This window comes from Drosophila ananassae, chromosome 3L (assembly GCF_017639315.1).
Source record: "Drosophila ananassae strain 14024-0371.13 chromosome 3L, ASM1763931v2, whole genome shotgun sequence".
Taxonomy (NCBI): Eukaryota; Metazoa; Arthropoda; class Insecta; order Diptera; family Drosophilidae; genus Drosophila; species Drosophila ananassae.
In genome coordinates, this window is record NC_057929.1 from 8,689,798 (window position 1) to 8,704,058 (window position 14,261).

Sequence of the window (14,261 nt, forward strand, 5' to 3'; positions counted from 1 at the left end):
TAAAATAATTTAAAAAGAAAAATACCGTATTTTCGATATCGATATTATGGTCTAAAAATATCAATTTTATTTGACAAATTTATCGATTAATTTTGATCACTTATCAACAATTCCACATCTTTTGGGCACACTTCTTTGGCATCTGACTGGCGTCTGGCGATTTTTCCGAAAAACTATTTTCTGACCACGAATAACTTGTATTTAATTGCCGCTTGACAAGAATTATCTGTTAACATGGATCTCAGCGGTCCACAAACTCTAGAAAACATACTTCTGCCCGTGGAGTTGTCTCTTGTGCCGGAGGCCGTGCAAAAAAAATTGTCCGAGTACATTAAGACATTTTCTGATGAGTATTGCAAGGAACGCGCCGCAGCCAACCGCTTGGGTAAGTTTTATTATTATTAAGTTAAACGATGAAAAGTTAAGGTTGCCCCCAGAATAGAACCCCTGGGTTGGGGGGCTCATAATTTTGCATGCGTAGCCGGCGTTTCTAGGCGCCTTTTCTGGTTCGGAAATGAAGCTGAGTGATATTGAGATGAATAGCTAAGAACTATTACTGACTGAATTTACTCATCCTTTTTTCTGTTGCCGCATTCTTGCCAATTTCCCGGCTTGTTGCACTTTGCAAACAATGGCCGCTTCGCATGCACATGCATGTACATATGTATGTATGTGTGTATACGTATGGCTACAGAGGTGTAACCTGCAGTCGATATGGCAACCCTGGCCTTTCCTTTTGCCGGGTTTAAATTTTAATTTCCCCCAAAACTATACATTTGTGTAATTTTTTTACTTTAATCTCGTTAGGCGCAGCAGAACAAACCTGCGAGGAGCTGCAGAACAAAGTGGAAGACTACCTGGTGAAGTTCAACAACTTCGAGCAGAATGTTAATGAACTCCGCACGCAACTGGACCAAGTATCCGCAGAAAGAGCCCAGCTTTTGGAAACGGTCAGCAGCTATGAACAGAGCGTTTCCCTGCTACGGAAGGAGAAGTCGACGGCCGTCGAAGAGCGTGATTCGCTAATGAAGGTCATCGAGCGGCAACAGGCAGAGCTAGACAGACTGAAGCAGGATCTGCACACCTACCAGCAACAGTTGAGCAGCGCCATCGCCGCCAAGTGCGAGGCCATTGCCCGTGTGGATGAGATCCAGAGCAAGGAGGTGTCGCTTGAGATGAAGGAACGCCGGCTGGAGAGCGAAAGAGCCATGCTGCAGCAAGAGAACCAACTGCTCAGTAGTGACCTCAACCGAAACAACGCCGAGCTGCAGAACATTCGACGCGAGCACTCGCTGACCATCATGCAGTTGGAGTCGCGGCTGAAGGAGAAGACCGATGTCCTGCAGATAGTGCAAAGCCAGCATGCCCAAGCCACAAAAACCATCGAAGAGCTGAACCGGAAGCTGGAGGAGCAGAATGAAAACATCTACCAGCACAACCAGGCCACCGAGCTGTATGTGGAAACGTTGAAGAAGGAGCTCGACGCCAAGGACAAGCTATTCGAAATATTCAAGAGCACTGAGGATGAAACCCTGGCCGAGCGAGATGAGCTCCTGCAAGGCATTTCCGAACTTAAACGTCTGCTCAATGTCGCTTCGGATGAGTACGGCCAGTTGGAAGCGGAGAAGGAGGCCCAAAAGAACTCCCACGCTGCAGAGGTGGAAGGCCTCAATAAAAAGATCTCCGACATGAAGACTGAGATCGACCACGCCAATGATCTGCTGAAGGAGATCCAGGAGCGCAGTCTGGAGAGCGCCATTTGCCAAATTGCTCCTAGTGCCGCACTAGCCACGCGGATTATGCGATCCGATCTGTCACTCACCGAACTCTACTCCATGTATGCCAAGAGCAGTGAGGAACTGGAGTTGCGCAACCGCGAGATTGAGCAGCTTAAGCTCCAAATGAAGTCTATTCTGGATGAGATCAACGAGAATGCTCCCATCCTGCAGAAGCAGGGATCCGACTACAACAAGCTTAGCGAGGCACACGCTTTGCTTATCCAAGAGCGCGATGAGTTGGTCGAAAAGAAGCTCTTCTTGGAGCACGAACTGGAAAGAACAACCTTCAACTTGAAGCACACCCAGAAGGAGGCCAAGAAGCTGAAGCAAACGCACTGCGATCTCAGTCGCCAGGTGTGTGTGCTGCTCGATGAGCTCAACTGCCTGCGGGCTGGCGTTCCGCGTATGCAACGGAAGTCCGATCGCGACGACAACGAGGAGATAACTAGCGAAACCGTAATTACCAGAAACTTTGTCACCTTTGATTCGATTCGGGAGCTGCAAGAGAATAATATGAAGCTGCTTGCCTTGAGCCGCGACCTGAGCTCTACTTTGGAAGAGTACGAGAAGAGCAATGACAAATTGTCGCTGCAGAAATCCGAAGAAAAGCTGAAGAGAGCCGACGAGCGATTCGCCGAAATGGAAGAGGCCTTGGTACAGAAGAACACCACCATAACTACTCTGCTCTCCAAGTGCGAGCGCTACAAGAAGTTCTACTTTGCTGCCCAAAAGAAACTCGGACAGAAGACTGTAGATCTGGACAACTCTAATATTGACCTTAATGATTCCGTGATGGATACGTCTACGAAGTCTGCCGCCCAACTGGAGGAAGAGCGGAAGCTGGAAAAGCGTGTTCGTGGCTTGGAGATGCAACTGGAGGAGGAGGTCAAGAAGTATGCAGCTTTGAAGGAGAACTACGACTACTACACTAACGAGAAGCGCAAAAACGACGCTCTGGCCCAGGAGCAGTTCGACTCCATGCGAAAGGAGGTGCGCGAACTGACATCCTGCAACTGCAAGCTAATGAATGCCACCGAGTTCCAAAAGGAACAAATAGAATTGCTGCACAAGAACATCGATACCTACAAGCATCAAGTATCTGCGCTGGAGGAGCGAACAAAGAGCTACGAGAAGACCATCATAAAACACGAGCAGACCGTGCTCATGCTTAAGGACGAGGTGATTGCAGCTCACCGAAAACACGCGGCTGTCGACTCTGAGGCCCACAGCCTGCGTCAAGAGAATCGAATCCTGAAGGACACCGCCTCGAGGCTGCAGATCGAAAAGGAGGCATTCCACCGCGAGCAGCAAAGTCAGTCACTGCTACTGAACAACTTGGAGTTCATCAAGGCCAACCTGGAACGATCGGAGACTGAGGGCAGGCTTCGACTCGAGCAGCGACTAGATGATACTGTTAGGGAGCTGGCCGCCCAACGTCGCCACTTCCAGGAGGAAGAGGAGAAGTTCCGGGAGTCCATCAACGAGTTCAGAAGGCAAACAGAGACTGCCATAAAGCTGAAGGAAGAGGAGAAGCAGCAGGCGGAGAAATGGCAGGCAGAGTTGTTGAACGTTCGGGAGGAGCTGGTCCAGAAGAACAATCAGGTGACCGAGCTCAGCAAGAAACTCCAGGAGAGCCTCACGCCCTCAATGAACGAAAACCCTATCGCGGCGGCCAACAAGCGGGCTCGCGACTTCGAGCTCAAATTCGATCAGGCAACCGTGGAGATCACATCACTCACCAAAGAACTGGCAAAGGCCCGGGAGCACGGCGAACAGTTCTACAAGATGTCGCAGAGCGCCGAAAGCGAAATCAAGCGGCTGCATGAACTGCACACCGAGCTGGTGGCCAAGCAGGAGGAGGAGATCAAGAAGCTACAGAATACCGAGGCTGAACTTAAGACCCGCATCACCGACCTCGAGGCGGAGGCGATGCTCTCGAATGTCGCCGAGCAGAGCAAGAGCGTTAATCAGTCGGATCAGCTCAAGGTGGCGCAGGAGGAGCTGAAGGGCGTTCTCGAGAAACTGACGGAGTCGGGTCGCACCATTCGCACCCTGCGTGCGGAGAATACCAAGCTGGCAGAATCTCTGAATGCGACAGAGGTGAAGTATGCCAACGAGATGGTGCTGCACTCGGCAGACATCCAGGAACTGACGCGCGTCAAGGCCGAGTTCTTCAAGGTCCAAGACGAACTGAATCAGCTCAAATCCGGACGAGAGTCGCTGCAGGCCGCCCACGACGAGTTGCTCCGCTCCAATGCTGAGGCCCAAAAGCTGCTGGAGCGGGAAAAGGAGGAGTCCGAAAGTCGAGTGGTGGATCTGAACGCCTTGAACGCCAGCTTGCACGAGCAGATAGAAGCTCTGACAACGAAACTGACGGCTTTGGCCAGTCAGTCGCACAATGCAAGCACTTCGATCCTGAATGATTCCGCTATGGATGCCGACCAGAGCCTGAACGTTTCTGCCGGCGAGGACAACAAGAATAACGAACAGCTCCTCAAGATCATCAAGTTCCTGCGCAAGGAGAAGGATCTCTATGCTGCCAAGTTGGACATTCTAAAGGCTGAGAATGCGCGGCTGGTGTCGGAGCACACGATCCAACAGAAGAAGGTGGACGAACTGAATGGCTATCTCAACCAGGAGAGGGCCAAGAGCCAGGCCGACGTTGAATCGGCCAGCAAGCACGAGGAGGTCCTGCGCAAGATCGAGACTCTGAATGCCATTACGGACAGCAATCGCATCCTGCGCGAAGAACGCAACGCTCTGACGCTCCGTGTGGCTGAACTCACCGAACGCATCAGTAGCGTAGAGAAGGAGCTGTTCCCGCTGCAGTGCAGCAACAAGGAGCTCACCTCAAAGATCGAGGAGCTGAATGTGGAGAACACCTCGCTGCGCACCGAGGCGATCAAGTGGCGGCAGCGCGCGAACGCTTTGGTGGAGAAAAGCAACCGCAATCCAGAGGAGTTCAAGCGCCTGCAAGGTGAGCGCGAGCATCTGGCCAAGCTATTAACCGCCGAAAAGGACATGGCCAAGAAGCAGCAGGACGAGCTGGCTTCCCTGAAGCAGCGACTCGATACCGAGCTGCCGTCGCTGAACAAGCATCTCCAACTGCTGGACGAAGCTCGTAAAAAACAGGCTGAAGAGTCCAATAACCTTAAGCAGACCAACACCCGCCAGGCCCAGGAGCTTATGGAGCTGAAGAACCGCCTGCTCCAAAAGGAGGAAGAGCTACTGAAAGCCAACGAGGAGTTGGAGACCAAAGACAAAACCATTGCTGACAAGGACACGAAGGAGTTGCAGCTCCGCAAACTGGCCAAGCGCTACAAAGACTATTACATGGGACTCCAGGCCCAAACCGGAAGCTCAGAAACCATTGCCGACTTGGAGAAGGTGCGAACTGAGCTGGAAGAGGTCAACAACCAGTTGAAGGCCGCCAAGGAGGATCAGGAGAAACTATCCAGGGAGAACGACGAGCTGAAGAAGCGCACGGAACCCGAGACAGATGCCTCATCGGTGCGTCAGGAGTACAAAACGAAGCTGGACAAGTTGGTTGTGGACCTGACTGTGGCCCGTACTGAGTTGGCCAACCAGGAGTCTACCTTCGCATCCACCAAGTCCTCCTACGACGAGACCATTGCCCGACTGGAGAAGGAGCTTCAGGAGAATATTGCCGCAAATAAGGACATCAACCAGCGACTCACCCGTGAAAACGAATCGCTGCACATGCGGATTAACCAACTGACTAGGCAATTGGGCTCCCAGCAGTCCACGAAGCCGTCGACCAGCTCGGTGGCAGAAAAGGGCAACATTTCAGAGAGCTCTCCACGCACCGCCAACGTGAAACCGATGTCCGGCTCCGCCACAGTCCAGCAATCGGCCACGGTTACCCCCTGGCGAGGTAGCGAAACTCCTTTGGCTAGTATTAGACCCATCTCTGTGCAGAACAGCCGCACTGCAGCCATACTTCCTACCAGCCAGCAACCCTCGGCGGCCTCCAGTGCCTCCACTTCATCCTCATCGTCGTCATCCTCCTCCACATCCACGACGTCTGCTGCTGCGAGTGGAGGCAGCTCTGCAGTGGCCCAAACAGCCTTGGTGCCGCCTCAACAGCAGGTGCATACCACGGGAAGCGCTGCTCTCGAATCGATGGCGTCTTCGTCACCCACATCATCGCACACGGATTACATGCCGTCCACCAGCTCAGCTGCAGTGGCAGTGGCTGCTATTCCTCCGATGGGCGCCTCATCTGCCGCGGAAAGTTCTCAGGAGGCGGAAAGTATCCAGCACCCGCAGCAGAACGATGCCCAGCTATTCGTGGGTGGAGCACAGCAGCAGGTGGTCGCTCTGGTGTCGCCACGTGTCGAGGGTTCCTCTTCATCATCTAGTTCCACCTCAGCTCCTAACGCAACAGTGCCAAGTATCCAGGACGCCGGAAATCAGAGCCAGCAACCCAGTACCTCGGGCAGCAGCAGCAGCTCCTCCACCGTGGTGAGCAGCCACAGCCGTCATACTCCCTCCAGCAGCAATGTGACCACTACCCAGGCCGGTTGCTCCTCAGTGGGCATCAAGCGTCCGCGGGACGTGGAAGGCGATTCCTCCACCACTAACGAAGAGGGCGTGCCCGAGAAGATGGTCAAGATGACCAAGCGACTTCGAGGACCCGTGCACAGCGGAGAACTCTCCGCTGGCCATATTGGTGACTCTGGAATGGACGTGGACCAGATGCCCACCTCCTCCCAGCGCGATCAAGAGGACGATATCCAAGTAGTGGACTCGGACGACGAGGAGGATGTTCTGGCGGATGCCGACGATGGTCCCATTGATGGCGGCGATGCCGAACAAGAGGTGTACGAGGACTCCTACGAGCAGGATAACGAGATGGATGACCAGGAGGGAGCGGACGACGACAATGAGATGGCTGCTGATGCGCAGGACAACAACGAAGTTGACATTGAAGAAGTGCCGGAGCAGCAACTTCAGGCGCAAGAGGAAAGCCAGTTGCTCGATAGCCAGGCTGTAGCTGCGGTGGCCGTCCAGGAGAACAACCAGAGCCAAGCCATCACCAGCGGCAGTGGCGAGTCCTCCAATCCAGTGGCCGCCTCAACATCTTCAGCAGCCGCTCGTCGGACCGAAAGGTATTTAATAAATACTATTTATAATAATTTTTTTTGTTGCAATCGCTTTTTATTAATTATACTTTTTTCTTCAGTTCGTTGGAAATCGTGAGCTCGCCCCAAGTGTCCAACTTCAGTGAGCAGCCAGCTCGTGTAGAAGCTGCCGAGGTGGATGGCACAGCGGTCCATACGGAGGGAGCCTCCGACGAAAGAGCAGGACCCAGTGTCGAAGGGACTGCGGCTGCCAGTTCTCCACAAAAGCAAGGCGATGGCGGGGAAGGTAGTGGCAGCGATGCCACTAAGGCAGGAGACGGTGACGACCAAGCTGGACGAGCGGAAAATGCCAGCGAAGCGGATGAAGCATTCGCTGAAGAGACCCTAGCCCCTGGCCAAGAGGAGGATTCCCAGCCGTTGGGAAACGAAAGTAAGTCACAAAAGGTACCTACGATTTCAATAACTAATCTCCGCCACTTTTAGATCAAAATGTGGGCACGAGCCAGTCGGAGGTGTCCGATAACCAGGCCGTTCACGGCGAGGGCAACCCCACGGAGGACAGCGAAGGCACTGATGGCGTATCGTCGGAGGGTGAGAAGCAGGCCGTGGGTGTGGAGGTAAGGACACATTTCAGGGATAAGTTATCACAAAAATGCTGAACCATTTTTCCTTTTTTTTTAGGAGGAGGGTCGGGAGGCAGAGGCCACCTCTCCGTCGGAGAACACACGATTCCGCACGCTTCGCAGTGCAGTGCCAACTCGTCGCGGAGGTCGCGTCCTGATGCGCGGTAATAGCCCCAACAACCCAAATAGGCCGCAACGTATCGTCTGGCAGCGAGAAACGTCTCCTGGTAATGTGCAGCGCGAAACTATGCCGCCCGGTGCGTCCAGTAACCGAGGATTCACCCAGCGTGCCCGCAGCCGTCGTCCCCTCCGCCGGCCATCTCCCAACAACTTCAACAGCGGCGGTCGTTTCCCTTAGGCGGATGACGGAGTGGCCATGGATAGCAATGCAGGGAGTAACGAGTGGCAGAGTGAAAGTTAAGCGATAAGCGAGTTCATACAGCACATCAAAGAGGATTCATTTCGTTTCTTAGAGTTTATACTTGTATTAAAGGTTTAATTTTTTTACATAAAAGTTAAGTTAACACTTAAAATACGATGTAACGAATCTCTCGCTTGTCGCTCTTCTCCCACTCTGACATTGCATCGCTTTCCATGACCACTTTGTCATCTGACCTGGGGCGAAGGGAACTAAAACGGACTCGTTGACGAAAGTCCGCTGTAGGCTGACTAAAATCATGGCGTAAACTGGGGTAGATCTAAGGATCCTCGCATTTAAATTTACAATTATTATAAGTTCTTTCTAAGACGACGTCGATAAAAACTACAATTCATTACTCAACATTCTACCGCTTGCCAAGTTGCAGCTGCCAAGACGCAAAGAGCTTTTGTTCTTGTTTATTATTATAATTGTAGAGTTTTTTAGTATGTCAATAAATAATATGTAATGATAATTGTATCCATTTTTAAACTTATGGCCTAAAGGAGAATGAAAGTAATTAATGGGATTCTTAGGCACGAAATGTAGAGCGTTGATCGACCAGCCAAGATGGCAATGACCTTAATTGGTCTAAGCCCGCAATGCTCGATTAATTATGCGAACCACAGCAGTTCGACATGGAACGTGACCAGAATCAACGCCTCCAACATAATTACCAACAATCGAAAGTTGGCGCCGTAAACAACAGTCTAGTTGGCCAAGCTGGAACAGTCTGAAAGTATTGAGATCCCAGTTGATTCCCAAAATGATCTACACAGATAATTGCTGTTTTTGCATTGGGCTAAAGTGCGGATGCATTTTGATCTCCCTTATAGAGGTTTTAATCCGGGGATTGGATCGCTTCTTCGTAGACCGTGAGTGGGATTACAAATGGTTTGAGACATCCATATTAAAAGCCTCTCACTAAGGTGATTCTTTGTTGGGGTTTCTTTCACTCGTGGTCAGCGGCGCCTATGTGATCTGTTGCATTTTTCTCCTTCTTGGAGCTGTTTTGGTAAGTTTTTCAAGGAATTGTTCTTTCCAGTGGAGTACACCCTTCTCTATAAGGACGCTAGATGCTTTCTAATGCCTTACCTCATGGTGTCCTGTTTACGTTTCGTGATTTTGGTCGCCGAAGGAATATTTGTGGCCACAGAAGGAATTGTTAATGACTATCTAATATTTGATGTACTTCAATCAGGTGATTTAAAGTATTTTATTTAATTAACTTGACTCATTCTTAATCGAATACTTTTTTCAGTTCTGGGTTTATATTTTTGGATAGTGGTCTATTCCTACTACGATCGGCTGAAGCAAGAATAATTTAATCTGATATCCAACTGATATATTTTGTAGTTCTTTAAAAAAATCAAATAAAATATCTTTACATAGGCTATTCAAAATATTTTTTAATTTTTTGTACATTTTCTGGGTTATCCCCTTCAAAATGTGGAAAGCGCATGGGGAGGACCATATGGCCCCCAGCGATGGCCATACCTTGGCCAATTTTCACCCGATTCTTGATCGGAATACCTTAAACGATTTGTAGATCGATTCTCCATCATTCTGCATCAAAATCTAAGAACAAAATATTTTTTACATTTTTTGTCAATTTTCTGGGCTATCCCCTTCAAAATGTGGAAAGCGCATGGGGAGGACAATATGGCCCCCAGCGATAGATATATCTTGGCCAATTTCCATCCGATTCTTGAGCGGAATACCTTAATCGATTTGTAGATCGATTGTCCATCATTCTGCATAAAAATCTAAGAACAAAATATTTTTTACATTTTTTGTCAATTTTCTGGGCTATCCCCTTCAAAATGTGGAAAGTGCATGAGGAGGACAATATGGCCCCCAGCGATGGCCATACCTTGGCCAATTTTCACCCGATTCTTGATCGGAATACCTAAAACGATTTGTAGATCGATTCTCCATCATTCTGCATCAAAATCTAAGAACAAAATATTTTTTACATTTTTTGTCAATTTTCTGGGCTATCCCCTTCAAAATGTGGAAAGTGCATGGGGAAGACAATATGGCCCCCAGCGATGGCTATATCTTGGCCAATTTCCATCCGATTCTTTAGCGGAATACCTTAAACGATTTGTAGAAAGATTCTCCGTCATTCTGCATCAACATCTAAGAACAAAATATTTTTTACATTTTTTGTACATTTTTTGGGCTATCCCCTTCAAAATATACATTTTCTGGGGTATCCCCTTCAAAATGTGGAAAGTCCATGGGGAGGCTCCCAGCGATGGCTATATCTTGGCCAATTTCCATCCGATTCTTGGGCGGAATACCTAAAGTTACCTTAGTTTTGTTTCCTATCAATATGAAACAGAATTAATAAACTCTGCATGGGTATAAAACTGATTCGCTCTGTGTCGCCAGAAACTAATTGATATTCTGAAGATGATGTTTCTTTTTCAAAATGAAATCATTTCCATAATTACTTATACGTCTCATCGGATTTATTGAATAACATAATAATAAAGTGACGAATCTAAAAATCTATATTTACTACAACCTTGAGGCTCTTTAGAAATCGAGATAATATTTCACATCGATGAAAAAATTACTTTCCATTCTCTCAATTAAGCATTTATTATGCAGCCGGAATCCTTCCCAAGAAATAAAGATCCGTCTCGAAGTTAATTTCGCATTCTCTAAACACTCTTCTTTAATGGCAGCGATCATAAATAATATTTACATTCATGGGCTGTGACCTATCTGACTATTGAAACTAGAACTGCTCTAGGGTACGGGGGGCAGGTGGTGCTCCGTACTCCTCCGCGGGAGCAGCGGGTGGGCCATATTGGGTGGCAGGCTTGGGCTGCTGTTGCTTGTACTTGATGAAGTACACCTCTGGCTTGCTGGGCTCCGTGGGCTCTGGTGCCGGCAGGATAACGGGCTGCTGTTCCTCGGGCTTCTTAACCAACACATAGACCAGGGTCTTGTGCTCGTCCTGCACTGGTGGGGGCAGCACCTGGCGCACTGGTGCTGGTGGGTTGGGGGCCTTAATGAAGATAATCTTGTAGTGCTTCTTGGGCACGGCGGTCTGGATAGGAGAGGCAGCGGGATAGAATTCCGGCTCCTCTGGCGGCACATGCACATAAACGTTCTTTGTCACGATGGATTCACTGGCTGGTGGTCCATAGAAGGCAGCAGGAGGACCGTAAGCTGGAAGTGGCTGAGCTGGAGCCGGGGGACCGTATTCCTTTTGGGGAGCCGGTGGCGGAGGAGGTCCGTAGCGAGATTTGGGGGGCTCCGGACGGGCCAGGGTAACGGCCAATGTGGCAGCCAGCAGGAGAAGGATATACTGGGATTGCATGGTGATCTTGTCAATGGTTCGGCTGCGAATGAAGCTACAATTGCAGGTCAAGCCGTTATTATATATGAGTCGTTGGCCAGACAGCCGTTTGTATAACCCCCTCTGGGCCACATTTTGCATAATATTTCCGATGGCTTCCCAATTGCGTTACGCTTAGCTCTTCAATCCGCGCCTGCACTCCGCGATGCATACAAATTAACGCCGAGAGTTCGTTTTCGATAGCAACGGATTCCGTTTCGGATTGGAATTGGAATTGGGATTCGGATTCGGATTCGGATTGGGGTGATGAAAACGAAGACTGCCAAAAGGTAAACAGATCGGATCGAAGGGAGGGGCCCGGCCAGCGTCACGTTCTGCCTCTCTGGAACTTCCCGGCCTCTTTTTTGTTTCTGTATTTTTATTTATTTTATTTTTTTTGGCCACAACAAGTATTTGCCAAAAGCATACCCATTAAAATCCGATTGCGTCGCTTGCTTGTAATTTATTATGTAACACGATTGACACGATCACATACCGGCGCTTTGAGGTAGGCCAGGGACGGTCATTGCAATATGATGGATTACTTTTCGAGACGACAAAGTGGTGCTAGGTTACCTTACCACTTTACTCCCACGTAGAACAAAGCTTTTAAAATATGAACGATATATCACCTATTTTGGAATAAATATATGAAATATGACCCAAGATCACTCATACGCCGTGTATTTTCAGTTATGCAAATAATGTGAAACTATATTTCAAGTCCTTTGAATTCCATGTCAACACTTACAACACCCTCGGCATTTCATACTTTGCTAAACAAAAAAACTTGCACCGACTCGGATAACTGAATCCTTTCAAGAGACGAATATCCATTTAACCATCATGATCTACCTCCAACGCTGCTGCTGCTTCGTCGATCTGCGCTTCGGCACTCTCCTAGTTGGATTCATACACATTGTGGTGGATGTTTTGGGGGGCTTCTTCGTCGCCGTTTTCGGGGAGTCTGGTAAGTGGATGGATTACCAGCAACCCAGCAGTTAATAACCCACCACATTTTGTAGGAATGCCCGATCTGGGCCACCGATTGTTCCTCATCTTCATGATGATACACTGTCTGAGCTGCGTGTGTCTAATTATTGGATGTTTAAAGGTAAGATGGTCCATTTTTTCGGAAAAATAAGTTCTTAAATAGTTTTTTTCTGCAGCTAAGGAGCATTTGGATGCTGCCTTACGTACTGCTGACCCTTATCAAGATAATGGCCATGATTATACTAATCATTGCCGACGTAATTCTCTCCATTTGGTATCCGGTGATTGTACTCTACGTCATGATGTTGGGTGAGTTCTTTTCGAATGCATAATTAAAATAGTATTACTATCTTTTTCCCCACTCCCATTGAACTAGTGATGTGCCTATACTTCTGGCTGGTGGCCTACTCCTTTTACGCTGCTCTCGGCGGAGCTCTTTTCATCTGAATGCGGCTGTTAACATTCAACAGAAGTGCTTGGAAAAAATTGTACTGTGCCTATATGTAGCAATAAAGTTTTTAATCCTCTGACAATTGCTTAGCTTTTCCCATCACAAAAATATAATATATGAATTACACTTTAAAGTTCAATTAAAATGTGGCGCCTTCAAAAATGTTGCTGCTTCTTGGGGTTGCGCAAGGGATGTATCCTGATCGCCATCCTGGACTTCTTCACCAATGTCCTGGTGTTAAATTTTGCAGAAACTAAGTTCATCGGCCATATTGAACAGGCTGTGGCCATTTGTCACTGCATTGGATGCCTTTTTCTACTGGGTGGCGCTCTGATAGTAAGTCGGATACCGGGTTCTCCCACAACAACCCCCAAACTCACATTAAACCAATGCAGAAATCGACTGTCCTTCTGATGTTTTTCCTCATAACCAGCCTCACGAACTACATCATTTTGAGCGTCTACTGTGTCACCATCTTAATTTGGCATCAAAAATACGCAAAATTAACAGCTACCCTAAGTACCGTCTATGTTTGTGAGTCCCCCTATTCAGTTTACTCCAATTTAAATACATTTCCGTGTTTTTAGGCTTTGGAGTCTACTTTTGGATTGTGGTCTATTCGTTTCTTATCCAAATTAGAACCCCTCCCGTTGGCCATGAGGTTTAAATTCTTAGTGTACCAAGTTACTATTGGTTCGAAATAATAATAGCGTTTGAGTTGATTGGAGAGTCCAACTATTTAGTTAGCTCAAGGGCTATTTTATTCTGAACGTAATATCAAAATTGGTTCTACAATAAATTTCTTATATAGCAAATGGCTACAATCCTTATCTATTGATAATTAGTAGACCTCGGAATTTGCATATTTGCATATTTTTAACGGTTTAAGTTATTTAAATTCTGAAAACACCAAAATTCATTTCAATGAATAGATAGTTAAAAACGATCGGCATATTTTTTTTTTTTTGTGCATATTTGCATAAAATGCATATGCAAAAAATATGCAAAATATATGCAGAATATGCCAAATATATGAAAAATATGCAAAATATATGCAAAATATGCTAAATACATGCAAAGGATATTGAAATCAAAAAAGAGACGTTATAGATTAATATTTGATTGATTATTATTGTTATTTTTAATTAAAGTAATTTGTGTTGCAGTAGACAATCATAATTTTTTCTAGAGAGCTACTTGTAAAGCTTTGGCGTTTATCGCCAAAAACCATTTTATACGCTGAAAAGCTTCTTTCAACATCACAAGATGTAGTTGGAGCATATTTATATTTAATTATATTTTTATATTGCACATTCCCAAGCTCAGAGAATTCAGCTTTAAAGTTTAAAATGTTGTTGATTTTTGAAATTTTCAGAAAGTCTGGATTTCTGTTTACAACAGCATCCAATTTTTTAATCAGCTCCTTTCCGAAATCGCCAGAAACGCTTTTTATAATTTTTGCTGCTTCCTCAAACAATTCCATTGCTCTAGACAATGGAAGGCCCCTCGCTTCCAAGGAAGTTATTATATTGGCAATT

General features: G+C 47.4%; 5 protein-coding genes across 6 annotated transcripts; 4 read left to right on the plus strand and 1 right to left on the minus strand.

Moving 5' to 3' along the window:
* Positions 1–91: 91 nt before the first annotated feature.
* On the plus strand, positions 92–8,399 carry LOC6495943 (nucleoprotein TPR). The gene is made up of 5 exons (XM_001959864.4): positions 92–385; positions 808–6,910; positions 6,985–7,313; positions 7,367–7,500; positions 7,565–8,399. Exons 1-5 carry the CDS (start codon positions 235–237, stop codon positions 7,862–7,864), a joined length of 7,017 nt encoding a protein of 2,338 aa, XP_001959900.1. The 5' UTR covers positions 92–234; the 3' UTR covers positions 7,865–8,399.
* Positions 8,400–8,623: 224 nt separating this feature from the next.
* On the plus strand, positions 8,624–9,329 carry LOC6495944. The gene is made up of 4 exons (XM_014908069.3): positions 8,624–8,799; positions 8,854–8,939; positions 8,993–9,125; positions 9,186–9,329. The coding sequence occupies exons 1-4, from the start codon at positions 8,691–8,693 to the stop codon at positions 9,245–9,247; spliced, it is 390 nt and encodes a 129-aa protein (XP_014763555.1). The 5' UTR covers positions 8,624–8,690; the 3' UTR covers positions 9,248–9,329.
* Positions 9,330–10,585: 1,256 nt separating this feature from the next.
* Positions 10,586–11,329, minus strand: LOC6494668 (extensin). The gene has a single exon (XM_001959866.4). It carries the CDS (start codon positions 11,259–11,261, stop codon positions 10,674–10,676), a length of 588 nt encoding a protein of 195 aa, XP_001959902.1. The 5' UTR covers positions 11,262–11,329; the 3' UTR covers positions 10,586–10,673.
* A 666-nt stretch (positions 11,330–11,995) lies between these two features.
* LOC6495945 lies at positions 11,996–12,805 on the plus strand. The gene is made up of 4 exons (XM_001959867.4): positions 11,996–12,249; positions 12,305–12,393; positions 12,449–12,581; positions 12,649–12,805. Exons 1-4 carry the CDS (start codon positions 12,126–12,128, stop codon positions 12,717–12,719), a joined length of 417 nt encoding a protein of 138 aa, XP_001959903.2. The 5' UTR covers positions 11,996–12,125; the 3' UTR covers positions 12,720–12,805.
* Positions 12,806–12,849: 44 nt separating this feature from the next.
* On the plus strand, positions 12,850–13,562 carry LOC26515563. 2 transcript variants are annotated; one of them, XM_014908655.3, is made up of 3 exons: positions 12,850–13,059; positions 13,119–13,257; positions 13,311–13,562. In XM_014908655.3, the coding sequence occupies exons 1-3, from the start codon at positions 12,868–12,870 to the stop codon at positions 13,388–13,390; spliced, it is 411 nt and encodes a 136-aa protein (XP_014764141.1). In that variant the 5' UTR covers positions 12,850–12,867; the 3' UTR covers positions 13,391–13,562. The 2 variants fall into 2 exon arrangements, with proteins under 2 accessions (XP_014764141.1, XP_014764142.1); XM_014908656.3 differs by having other exon boundaries at positions 13,157–13,257.
* Positions 13,563–14,261: the final 699 nt, after the last annotated feature.